This window comes from Maylandia zebra, linkage group LG23, assembly GCF_041146795.1.
Source record: "Maylandia zebra isolate NMK-2024a linkage group LG23, Mzebra_GT3a, whole genome shotgun sequence".
Classification (NCBI taxonomy): Eukaryota; Metazoa; Chordata; class Actinopteri; order Cichliformes; family Cichlidae; genus Maylandia; species Maylandia zebra.
Genome location: NC_135188.1, coordinates 8,979,745 through 8,993,192, shown reverse-complemented (window position 1 = coordinate 8,993,192; position 13,448 = coordinate 8,979,745). Strand labels below are relative to the sequence as shown.

At 41.0% G+C, this 13,448-nt stretch overlaps 1 protein-coding gene across 1 annotated transcript in view; it reads right to left on the bottom strand.

Annotated features, from left to right (window-relative positions):
- scfd2 (sec1 family domain containing 2) overlaps window positions 1-13,440 on the bottom strand; it is a 100,396-nt gene extending 86,956 nt beyond the window's left edge. The window contains exons 1-3 of the mRNA XM_004557131.6: window positions 12,494-13,440; window positions 10,901-11,069; window positions 1,122-1,246 (exon numbers count right to left, since the gene is read on the bottom strand). Of these exons, the coding sequence (XP_004557188.2) occupies window positions 1,122-1,246; window positions 10,901-11,069; window positions 12,494-13,307 (1,108 nt within the window). The 5' untranslated portion in view covers window positions 13,308-13,440. The remainder of the gene's footprint in view (window positions 1-1,121; window positions 1,247-10,900; window positions 11,070-12,493) is intronic.
- Between the last annotated feature and the right edge of the window lie 8 nt (window positions 13,441-13,448).

The window sequence follows — 13,448 nt, the reverse complement described above, 5'->3', positions numbered from 1 at the left end:
AGAGCAGATAGGTATTAATGCTAAGTGTTTTGTGTTACTCGGTTTAGCTTGGTCTCAGGAGCAGAGCATGATGGATTGAAAACTCTGCTGGTGGGCAGGATGGGAACTGTGGGGGGTGCTATGGGAGCTCAGGGGGTTTTGTGAATTCTGGTCCTCTGCCAGCGGGGTATAAAGGTTCAGTGTTAAGGATATTACAGTACCCCCTTCTCTCACTGCTTCTCTCGTTTTCTCTCTCTCAGCAAAAACATTAAGTCAACAGGCTGTCAGTGAACCAGCGGGAGAAGCTTCAGTGCTATACCTTCTTTATACATTTTTCTTTTAGCGTCACTTGATGTTGCGTATTTCTCTCAATAAAATCTAAAAGCCTGCACACATCTGGAATTAAAGGGACTGCCGTGTGTGAAAGGAAACAGCCATGTGTAGATTTGGACGCCAGACAGAGTGCCTTGGGTGTGAGCATATGTGTGCGACCTCCAGCATATTACAACCTGCCTGTTACGAGAGACAAGACCTTCTTTACCTCATAGATTATAGGAGCTAAGGGACCACAGTGCCCCTCCCTTTTACACCCCCTTTTTTGCCAGATGCTAACCTGCATATTAGCCATGAACGGGAGTGTGTACGTGTGTGTGTTTGTGGGAGTGTAGTACATCCATTACCTCTTTAAGTCAGAGGGTAGCATAAAGGTGAACGTGCACAAGGACACGCTACACTCGTGCACGTAATGACTTTATTTGTGTGCCTACGCATATTTTTATCCCTCGATTCAGTCCCTTTGCTTCATTAACAAACAACAAAAGTTTTCGAAAGCAGCATGTGTGCAAGCAGCATGTGTGTGTAAGTGTGTGTCACAGAGCCAACATGTGGTTCACATTTCCCTCTGTGGCCACATGGGCAAATACACAGCAAGGCAAAGAAGCTTGATTTCAATAGGAGGTGCTTATGTAATGTTTTTGAGAGTGCTGAAAAACATGACAGAAGTAGCACATGATTCTCTTTAAGCAAGAAAAATTCTACATACTTTATATGATATGACTGTTCTGTGTTTTGTATAAGTTAGTCTTTAATTAATGTGAAACATGATATGGGCTCTGCTCCTTCCACGGCATAGTGGTTCTTACCCATGCTCATCTTGATTGGCAGATTCTCTTTACTGGCTGCTTCCACTAGTTGCCGGCGGACCTCTATCACCCCCTCTTTGTGTTTACTGGTCAGCATGGCGTCCCACAGAGACCTTGCAGATGACCTGATAGGTAGAGCAATCAAAACAGGTTAAGTTTAGTCATGAGGAAAACATAACACTGCAATAGAAAGTGAACTGTGTTTTTTAGCACTAACAAGCTGAGCAATGGTTACTTTTCTTGCTTGTTTGTTCAGAGTACACAGAACAAGATGAGCATGATTGAGCTCAAGCCTCAGTGATAGAGAGCCTACTGGTTGGGGACTGGTGACTCCCCGATGGGAGCCCTCACAGGAAAAAACTGAAATCAACAGAGGGAACATTAGGAATGTTTTGCATCCACCTTAAAGATCTGTGTGCCAACATTCCTCTGGACTGATAACCACCGTCCTTACAAAAGTAAGTCTGGAGACTGAGACTCGTCTTTGTGCCATCTCAGGCCCTAGTGGGGTTTTTTTTTTTTTTATACGCTATTACAAAACACACTCTAATGGGAGACTGGCGGCAAGGCATGCGTTTAAGACCATTACCATCTGCTTGCAAGCAGAAACGCATTCAAATCTTTCCCCAAAATAATCTAAGAGTGTCACTGAGGAGCCTCATCATCATTAAATGAATAGAAAGTGACATTTTTCTTACAAAACAGCCTCTATATAAGAATTTCAGACCATATTTTATGTCTCTGTACAAGTTGGTCTAGTTTCTTTTCTTTTTTCCCCCCTCATGATAAGAAAACTTAAACTTTGCTGGTTGAATAAAAGGACATAAAAAGCTTACATCATTGTCTGTGCTTTTGATAGCTATTCAGACAAGCGGTCATGATCTTCCACATACTCAGGAGTGCCCAGAAACAAAGTAGAGAAAGAGACTACACTGAGAAAATGAACAGAGGACAGAGAGAAGGTAGGAGGGACCTAGTTGACAAATCCACTCTGTTTTTCTTTTCTTTCGTCTTTTTTAAGAACTTTTTTTTCTTCGCTCGCCTTTTCTCCTTTCTAACTGCTGCCATGTGTTTAATATCAGATGTAATCTGTTCCAGACCTTGGGCAGGGGCTAGATGGGGAGAAGAGGGGCTCACAATGGGACAGCCGCCATCTTCACACTAGAGCTAGACACAAAGACCAGCAAGTACGACTCAGCCGACGACAAGTGTTAAATACAGAAAGACTGATACAGTAAAAACTTTGGGAAAATAAGGAAAGATGAATCAGATAGAATCATAATAATTACCTGATTTTCTGAATACTTTGCAGATTTTTCTGGTTAATGAAGAGTCATGGCAGGGGCCCATTCCCTGAAAACTCGATGATGCATTAAAACTGCTAAGACTAATCAAATCACATCCCACATGCTTGTCATGGCTGAAATACCAATATTGTGACTTGACCGGGCCATATGTAAGTAACCACAAGTTTGTTTGAGGGTGTGTGCATGTATATGTCTGTGCGCAACCTTGCACATCTGCATGTGTTCTTGTAAGTTGGAGGGCCTCGGCAGAGTACAAATGAAATATGGTTCTCATTTGGCTTATTGCCCACCCAACCCCCCAAAAACCACAGACGTCCCACTCCCCTGATGCTTTCCTCAGGCCATTTGGTCAGACGAAGGTGGGGGTTTGAGCTAGAATAATCCCCCCGGGGGTGAAGTTTATATTGGCAGGGTGTGAGACAGAATCAGCCAGAAACCTTATTGAGTAACTAGTCTACTATGGAAAGGGGTAGGAGGTGGGGTGCTGGGAAACTGGGGTTCGCGTGTTTGGTCATCTGTTTTTTTTTTTTTTTTTTTTCTGAGTGCGAAGTGCAGAGTGAAGGCTCTCTTAGTTGAAAGGCTGCTCACACAGAGACTGAAGGGGGCACTCTTGCACCTGACTTGTGTACATCACGTTGAACGCCCTGTCTAGCTTGCTTGGATATGTTGAGTGGGGGTTTAAAGTGTATGGGTGTTTGTACCCAAAGTAAATTCCATTAGTAATGAGTTTTGTAACATTTAAAAATAGCTAAACATCAAATACTTGCTTGAAGAAAAATCTGTGTACTATTTTAAAGAATGGCCATGTAAATGTCTGTTAATGTTCCTCCTACCACATCGAACCCATTAAAGAAAGTGGGGTGGGTGTGCGTGTGGTTGGGGGGGGGGGGGGGGTAACATTCCTGGAAGTATGATGCAGCATAATAGGATAGTTTAAACCATGGTGACTCAGGATTTCATGAGCCCCCCCCCAGTTCATTATTTTGCCAAACATGTATGTGCATGTTTGCCACAAAATTCAGTGTTTATGATTCAGAAAGGAGTCATACTACTGATACATGTGACTGATAAAGCCTGAAGGAAAAGTATTAGATGGTCATTTCATTCGCCACCTGGAAACTCCCCCCACATCAAAACCAAAGCACCCTTATTTCCTCACTTACCTTCACTGGTAACAGTTACAGGATTACATGTAGTGAGTATGTAGTGACTTAAAACTAACGACTGACACAATAAACTCATTAGGTACGTTTCTACTGAGATTTTAGCTAAGTGAGCAATGAGATTTTATAATCACAGAATTCTACTGAACTGGACCCCTCAGTAGCCATTAACAGAGTGCAAGTTAGGTCTCCTTCACACAGGCTTAGACCCGTTAGTGTCCATCTGGCAACTACCAAGCATACTGTGAAAAGTGTGTATTCCGGAACTGGTTGTTTTCTGGAGGTTGCTGCAATTACTAGTCTGAAATTGACCACAATGCATTATACATTTCTGCACCAAAATCCTTTCTGGAATTGTTGTGATTGCTAGCAGTTTCCCACAGTCACCCACAGTTTGCATGGAAGTCATCAACTTGACAGCAAATACTTGCAAACTACTTGCCATGTGGTAGAAATGTTTTGCATTTGTATTTTGAAATGCTGGTTGCAGTGGTGAGGCATAATTTTTACTTTGAAAGCAACAGTTTCCACTTCTGACTCCATCTTTCATACAAAATACAGGCAACCAAAGCAATCACAACAAGAGTTCTGGTGCAGCACTATCTTCGAGACTGATTTTAACCAAACACCAGCCAGTAAGCTCTATAGACCACTCATCAACCAGTGGAATATAGATTTTTCTCTAGTTCCCAGAGATTGTCAGGCGGGTCATAGGCCAGTCTCCAGGCTTGTGTGACTGAAGACTAAGGCAACCAAACACCAACTTCCCTTATCAGTCCTAAAGGGTATGCCGATCTTTTATATAAGATCTATGAAACTACTTCATAGAGTACGCTGGCATCTCTGCAAAAAGTGACATTAACAAACTACATTACGCTCTAGTGCAAACCAACATTACTAATCCCAATGTGTTAAAGAGTATTGAAGTTTCACACTCAGCAGACTGCAAACCCAGAGAGTAATCCATTTCCCATCACACCTGATTTAGATGATCTGTGCATTTTCCAGTAGAACTGCACGTAATAGACATGGACTAACAGAATTGTGCAAGGTCATACCCATTCCTTGGTGAGTTAATTTATGGAGTGTGTTTAATGGGGTAAAAAACACTGTTGGTTTTCTGTAAACATCCCCATCTAGCACAGGACATGACACGAGAGAGAAAGAGGGCAGGGGAGTAAAACCAGACCTGGCCTTGAGTGTCTGTGTGTTCTGGCGAGAGGGACAAATGACCCAGTGAATTTATGGAGAGAAAAAGAGGCAGAGGAGTTTTGCAGGAAGCGGGGAAATGATGGGAGAGGCACACCACAAACAGATAAATAAATAAATAAATAATAATTAAAAAAACAGTAAAATAAAACAAACTGATGCGAATTTGAGGGTCAGTTCTATGTGTCTTAAAACTGCACTTCTTTAATAATGAGTAAAAGGTTTTTCCTTTTACTACAACTAAAACAGTGAAATACGCAATCGTTAAAGGAAAGGAAGCTTAAGAAATTTTGCACAAAAGTCATCTCCCTATAGGTGTTGGCTGCACGTGAAGTCAAATAGAATGAAATGTCCTCAAGTGATGTTGCTTAAATCTGTCCTGATTGGAGCTAAAAACTAAAATGTTAATATAACCTATAGATCCTGGTCCTTGTGTTTACATAAGCCACTGCTAGTCTAAAATTTCTGAATCTGAATTGAATCGGACATTGTGGATAACGTAGGTTCGAGGCTTTGACATAAAATAAAATGCACGGAGTAAAGAAATGTCTGAGTAATTTCATTCATAGAAATAATGTACATTTAATTTAACACGTCAAAGACAACTATAAACTGCTACAGCAAATAAATAATATCAAATGCACCAAAATAATTAGGAAAATGAAATGTGTCAATTCATAAAATGTAAAATAAATGGGCACTTCTGTGGCAGAGGTGTGGTCCCGGGCTCAGCTTCAGGGGAGGTGTGGTGTAGTGAACACAGGGGGATGCCAGGGAGGTTGGTGGGATGTGGGGGTGATTTTTGGCTAACAAGCTCATAATCATTTTCTGTGATTTGTAATTTGTGAGGCCGGAGAGTAGAGAGTGTGTGTCAGAGGTAGAAATCTGCATGCGTAGGTGGAGAGGCAAAAGTGAAAAAGAAACTATCAGTAGTGTGTCACTGAAATAAAGGAAAATCAACATAGACAGCGTGCCCATTTGTTGTCCGTTTCACACCGTTTTATTTACTTTTGTACTGATACTTCTATTTATCTACTTTCACGTGTAATTTTTATTTGTATTTATGATTTCATTCATTTTTCGTGGTTAGTTTCCATATTTACATCTCTATTTGCCATTGCTGCTTCCTCCATTTATTTCCCCAAACTTATTTTCTTTTTGTATGCATTTCTTTTGCAAGAAGCGAAATGCATTTATCGTATTACTTATGAATTAATTATTTAATGATGCTACAAAAGCCAAATAGAGTGGCTGTGAATTCTCATGTGGCAGTTTGAGCTTTCCATTTAACAAAAAATAAATAAATAAATAATCACATTAACATTAAAACATCCATAAAAGATGTCGATTAAATCTTTATGCCTAAGTGAAAGAAAGTCAAGTCTTCTGAACAGGGTTATAGTAAAGACATGTTAAAAAGTTTCTTTTTTGCAGCACTGGCAGAATGGTAAAATGTGGGAGAAGGTTAAAAATCAAAGGATCTTGATGGGGGGAAATGGAAATGCAGGAGTCTTCCTCTCCTCCTCTGTCTTGGCTACATTCACATTTCAAATAAAAGCCAGCAGTAGGGGCTCTTTGAAGGAATGGGCCTGGAGGAAGTAAAGTACCATTTTAGGGAGATGTTTTATCAACTCAGTTAACAAATACACACAAAGTTTCCTGAACAGCTCTTGTGTTCTGCAGCGTAAATTAAACCACAGAGTAGAAGACAGCATACAGGACTGAAAAGGTTATGTTATCTCAGTCTTGATGGGAACACAGAGTACATGTTGTTCAGGTGCACGTAATCTATTTGATTGATGTACTCTGAGTTTCAGCTTGAGATACCTTCTTCAGAAGAGTAAGCAGAATTAGGGAGTGAATGAAACAGAAACAACTTAAGAGGAGAACCACAAGACATCAGCTTACTCCATCCTTAAATGTATTATTATGGCTAAAACTTTGCATCTTAGACACTGATATAAACTTTATTTTCCAAATCAGCTTTATCTGTCATTAACCTTTAGGAAAAGTGAAAGTGAATAAAATCAGATTGAAAACTGGCTCAATTTTATTAAAGGATAAGAAATTATTTTCACAATTTAATGCAATAATCAAAAGATACAAAGCAAAACTGGTTCTCACTTTGGATCGACTATTATTTTTAAGAAATGAAAAAGTCATTTTCCCTTTTTGTGTCTTTTCCTTTGGGCACACTTTCTGTATACGAACTCATACTATACTGTTGGCAAGGAACAGAATGGTTGCTAAGCTTATAAATCACTGAAAGACTCATTCAGCTGTTCATGCCACTATTCACTGTCTAAGTATAGAATAACAAAACAATCTCTAACCTTTAAGGAGAAACCGTAGAAGAAACGTGGTGACTTTTCATACTCTACTCTTATTCTTGGTAGAGTAAAAACAGGCTTGGCTATCCTCAACTGCCTGTCATTTGCTTTATCCTCTCCACCCTTTACTATCTAGGCTGTTTTTGTTACTTTTCTCATACTGTTCGAAATCAGTGTTCATGGCTTTTATTCATGCTCATATTTCCCAGCTGGGACAGAAATAGGTGTTTTCCCTCTTTTCTGGTGGTATGCATGAGGGATCTGCAGGCCAGATTTGTGGAGATGGCAGCCATGTAGTGTTTTCTCATGGCAGGGTGCGGTCAGTAACACTGCTTGGCTCAATCTCTACAGCTCCCAAGGCAGGCCCAGTTCACCTTGGCCACCCATACTTGCTTCTGCCCACACTGCACACACTCCCGCCACAGCATCAAGGTCCAAGGCGGCCAGATGACGGGGGTGCAGGGTTCAGTCTGAGACTGAGGAAAACTCTGTGCCTTCTGCCAATGGGGTTCAAATGTCCTACTCAGGATCAAAAGGGCTGTGAATCCAAGCACAGCAAATTATACAGACGGGACTCGAACGTACTTGACCACAAACACACACACACACACGCGCATATAAAACAACACTTTGACTGCCACTTTCACTCATCATCTTTCTATATACACGAAGTGGCGCACCCTGGTGCCGTTTAATGGCTGAAAAAAAAGGACAGTAGTAGCATAGAAATAGCAAATATACAAAAACACTGCACGAAGAGCCTAGGTTTGCATGTGCACTCACCCACATGCTGTATGCTTTCTTTCTGGCATGATTACTACAACCACAGAGTCAGGCTGTAGGATATGGAAATTCACACCAGGTTATGAAAGACAATACTAGAGTAATTGCACAGTAAGTGTGGGGTCTTGCCTGTAGAGCTAGAATCAACAGCCACCCACAGAATGTTTAAGACATAGTAATCTATAAAAATATCCTGGAATTACAGAGGGAAATATCATACAAAAGGTCTAAATTAAATCCACACCTAATATTTAAAGGGTTGAGATGGCATACATAACAAAACCAATAAAAACACTCTGTTACCCACGCTAAAAATAGCTAAAAAACATCATGGGTAAATAAACATCCAGTAGGAGGGAAGAACAGTAGACCTCTAAAAACATGCATTTAAGGAACTCTGTCTTGAACATATTAGAATGATTGACATTGACATTGACATGTGCACTTGAGGCCAGTTAAAGAAAGTGGGAATTCTAGGCATCTCCCTTGCTCTGCTTCAGCAGCATTTCAATCTCCTACACATCTGTGATAAGGCTCAGCTGGATCATCTGCTTAGAGATAGTGTAGGGAATAACTCTCCTGCTGATCCAACTGGCTCTGATCACAGATATTCTCCACCGAGACTGTCGTCATTTACTTATTACTTTCAGCAATACTTATCTGCATTCTTTTTTTAAAAAAAAAAAAATCTGAGCTCTTGGCAGAGCTTGTTCACAATATCTGAATGGATCATCTAAATGTTTTAAGATCTGGTGTTAGGCTGGGAGTCTGGTCATATTTGGTGAAAAGCTCAGGAACAGTGATTGTGGTTGGTACCTTCGTTTCTGTTATCAGTTTTCCTTGGGGTGGCCCATTTATACCATCATAAAATTAACAATGAGAGGGCAACCTTGTTGATGCTGTACTTGTAATTATCCAGATTTAATTCTGATGTGCAGCTATTCAGAGCAACTACAGTAATTTGTGGGTATACCGTAGTTATTTGGTAGATAGGAATCCAAACTTGAACTGTACATCCAACCACATGTTGGGGTAACCCTGCCTAGATGTCCTTAAATAATTACAAGGGGAACACCAACTAGAAAAACGGGTTCTCTTACAAGAGAATCTTTACCATAGCTCAAAACATTCAGTATGTGTGAGTCCATTCATGAAATCACCGCAGTCAGACATGCTGCATGACAGCTCAGTCCACTAAACTCTTCTTCTCAGTCAAAGTCTTTTCCTCCAGCAACCACATAAAGGGGCAAATCCAGAATGGAACACTTGATGTAGGACTAATCCTTGCCATGGATAACAGCACCACCGCAGGCGCCTAGCATGTGCATCTGCAGAGCTAAGACCAGAGGCAGGTTTCACTCAACTACTGGCACTAATGTTGATCATGTGCTACTTAGGCCACTTGATGGAGTGGGTAGCTCTGGCTGGTAAGTGTGCATTTGTCCATAAGTATGCCTGGCTTGGGGAGAAATCTATTTTTAGGTTGTGTTAAAGGATGCCTTTTTACTCATTGCCAATTTATAGAAGACAGTAATATAAAAAGAGACAGCAATATAATTGTGTAAAGTCTCCAATTAATCTAGCCAGCATGTCTAAACTGCGGTAGGAAGCTGGAGCACCAAGAGGAAAACCACATTAGGACAGCAAGATCATGGAAACTGGAAACACAGAAAGGCCCTAAATGGTGTAGAGTTCAAATCCAAACATAGCTGTTACTCTATTTCAATTTAACTTACTTGTGGGATATCAGCCTTATTTATTTTCTTAAAAAAATGCTCTCTTAAATGAATAGTCATGCTTTCACTGTAAGAAACAGGGTCCGTTCTTTAAACAAAAGTACATTTTTCCCATAACATATAAAATTAGGAAAGGAAAGCTGGCTTTATGAGGCAAGAGAGCTGACCTGTCTAAACTCTGTTTAGACAAAATGATTTTATCCATCCAACCATCTTCTTTCTTTTCTTTTTTTTTTTAACCACTTATCAGTGTCTGGGTTGTAGGACTAGCAAATTCCCTCTCCCTGGCCACCAAGGTGTTCCAAAGCCAGCGGACAGACTTAATCTAGCATGTCATGAGCCTGCACTGGGATCTCATCCCAGTTTGACATGCCTGAAACGCATCACCTAGAAGGCATTCTGGTTATATCCCCAAACAACCTCAGTGGAACAACCTCTACATAAAAAGGATGTAGCAGCACTACTGTCAACCTCTCCTCAATGACTGAGCTCCTCACCCTACTACCGAGGTTGAGCACACACAGACATCAGAGGAAGCACATTTCTGCCACTTCTATCTGCCTCCTTATTTCTTTGGTCACTATACCACTGCATGTAGAGAAACCAGTAAATGGACAGCTTTACCTTTGTGTACCAGTTTATTGATTTGGACTGGCACAGCCACAGCAGCTGTAAGTCTCCAACTCCACTTGCGAACAAAAACTTTAGATACTTAAACTCATTAACTCGGGGCAGCAACTCATTGCCAGCAAAGATTGAATAAACCGTCTTACGCCAGAGAACCGTGGACTCGGAATTTAAAGTGCAAACACATTGTATGAAATGCCAAAATAAAATATTTCAGATCTTCACTTGAGAAATATTGTTGCAGGTAGGTTATGGCTATACACGGCAATACTGCACAAATACTGACATTTATTGTTTTAACAATTGGCTGAAATTAGGTGAAATGATTGATCAAATGGTTATAATAAATCAGACAGCAAAAACAATATCAAAGTGCTACGTATGTCTTCAATATGTACTAAGATGTATATAAGTGATATGTGGTACTTCTGCAAGTATTGTAAATAATGGGGTCAGAGTAGCCCTGTGGCAAAAACTAACACCCCAAGCCGGTCATTGCTGTAGCAACACTTGGATGTTGCCTTTATGATGTGACGAGCTATTTCCAAGTCACCCTTATTAGATTCTACATGACGGGGAATGTGGTGAATGCTCTAAATTAATAGAAAAATTAAATACACTCACTGAATCTGTGCAAGACAGCCAGGGGCCAGGATATTCTTGGAGTGAGGGGTTTTATGCAGACTTGTGAGCTCCAGCATGTCCACCTGCACGTCTGTCACATGACCCGGTAAGAGTTTTAGCATAGTCAAAACTTTCTCTACTAGGTTGTCACCATGATGACCAACAGCCCCTGTAAATGAATAAATTTGGGATTTAAAACAAGAACAAATATGTGTTGAGTATGTAGCAGCAGTCATTGGTAACGCAACAAAAATATGTGCCTTCTATACCAGATAAGAGGTAAGCAATTAATTTTCCCAAGGAGCCACAAAGAAAACTGGGACTGTTGTGGAAGGCCACATCAATAAGCTGAACATTCCCTGGCTGCTTGGGTTACTTGGTGTAATAGGTAGCTCTGGCTGGTGAGTGTACTGTATGTTGGTCTTGGGGAGAAAAGTATGGAAAAATATATGTGCATCAGAGGACAACTTGATATAAATACTCGTTGGGAGGTGGCTAAGGTAATATCTGCAGTGCTCTGCAATAACTAATCTCATCGTGGGTGGTATTTAATTTTAATGATTGCCAAATTACAGAAGACAGGAATGTAAAAAGAGGCAACAATATAAATGTGTACTCAGAAAGACAGAAAGATCATAGAAACTCGACACAGAAAGTTCCTAATTGGTGGGGATGCTCAAACCAAAGCATCTGTTATTCTTCTTTAATTTCAATTTATCTATAGGATATCAACCTAATTTGTGAGGAATTTTTTTTCTTTTTACATTTTCTCTTTTACATGACGAATCATATGCTTTCACAGAAGAAAGAGGCTGCTGCCAGTAAACAAAAGTATATCCACCAATCAGGCATAACATTATGACCACCTGTCTAATATTGTGTTGGTTCCCCTTTTCTTGCCAAAATGGCCCTGACCCATCAAGGCATGGTCTGCACTAGACCCCTGAAGTTGTGCTGTGGTATCTGGCACAAAGATATTAGCAACAGACAGTTTAAATTCTGTAAGTTTTGAGGTGGGCCTACATAAATCAAACTAGTTTGTTCAGCAGATCCAACAGATGTTTTAGTGGACTGAGCTCTGGGGAAGCCAAGTCAACATCTCAAACCTGTTGTTGTGCTCCTCAAACCATTCCTAAACCAGTTTTGCTTTGTGGCAGGGCTCAATATCCTGCTGAAAGAGTCCACAGCCATGATAGAATACAGTTTCCTTGAAAGGATGTACATGGTCTGCAACAATGCTTATAAGTGGTGCACATCAAACTAACATCTAAATGGACGGCAGGACCCAAGGTTTCCCAGCCGGTAAAGCATCACATTGCCTCCATTGGCTTTCCTTATTCCCAATGTGCATTCTGGTTCCATGTGTCCTCCAGCTAAATGACCCCCACACACCAAGCCAGGCAAGTGAAGGTAAAGGTGATTCATTAGACCCATCTAAACTTTCTTTAGATGAAACCCTCTTGGGAAAATGAACTGCTTATCTTTGTGCTAGACATTTACTTGACTCTTACCACTCTCATTGTTATGATTCTGGTGTGATTGGGCTTATGCAGCATGCAGAAAGGTCAAACACAACATGGTCACAAATATTACCTGTAAGATCCATCGTTCGGTCTACAAAGATGATCGATGCTTTATTAGGGGCTGTCTTCCTTCGGTTTTTTGCTTGAGGAAGATTGGCGAGTTCCCCTGCTATGATGCGGCTCATTGGACCCAGAGCAAAACTCTCCTCTCTCGTACCTGTAGCCTCAAACATTGAATTTAACGCTGAAGCTAAGGATTTGACTTCAATTTGCAGTTCAGCAGGGAGACAGTGCATGTCTATATCATTCAGGCTTGCAAATCTTCTCTTCTCTGGTCGTTTTTCATTGATGGCCTCCAGGTCTGGCGAGAGAAGAGGGAACAGGTGCGCAAACGGGGGTGCAACTATCAACTGCTGTGACACAGGGGCGAAGACAACTGGAACATGCATGACCTCCGCCGTGTAGTTCATATTTCCCATCCACTCGCATAATTTCTCTTCAAACTGCTCAAACACAGGGCTTCCTTCCATTTCTGTCGTAACTTTGTTGACGAGCAGGTGCACGGAGTGAGCAACGGTGGTAAAGACAACGCAGTACTGAAAGTGACTGAGGGATATGATGTCTTTAATAATGTCAACTGTCCTCCCTTTCAACAGTGTGCTGACAACAAACACGGCTTTAGGCTCATTGACACCGCACGCTTCGAAACTCGAAAACTGCTTTAAATTCCTGGCTCCAGCTTCCAATAACGTGGCAGCTCCTCCACTCCAGTGGAGAGCCTCTGCACATTTGTCATCCATGAAAACAACAGATTTCTTTACCTTCGACAGCACCTTCTCCCACATCAAGAGGGGGAATCGCGTAAACTCCTCAGTCGCCAACATTTTCCTAGTTACGTGTATCAGCTAAATTCACCGAAATCAAAGACACATCAGCAATTTCAGCTTAAGTAGCTCCAACAAAACAAACACACGTCTCTTAAAGGTGACGTGGCGCTAACCCGTCGCTTCATTAAAACGTCACCC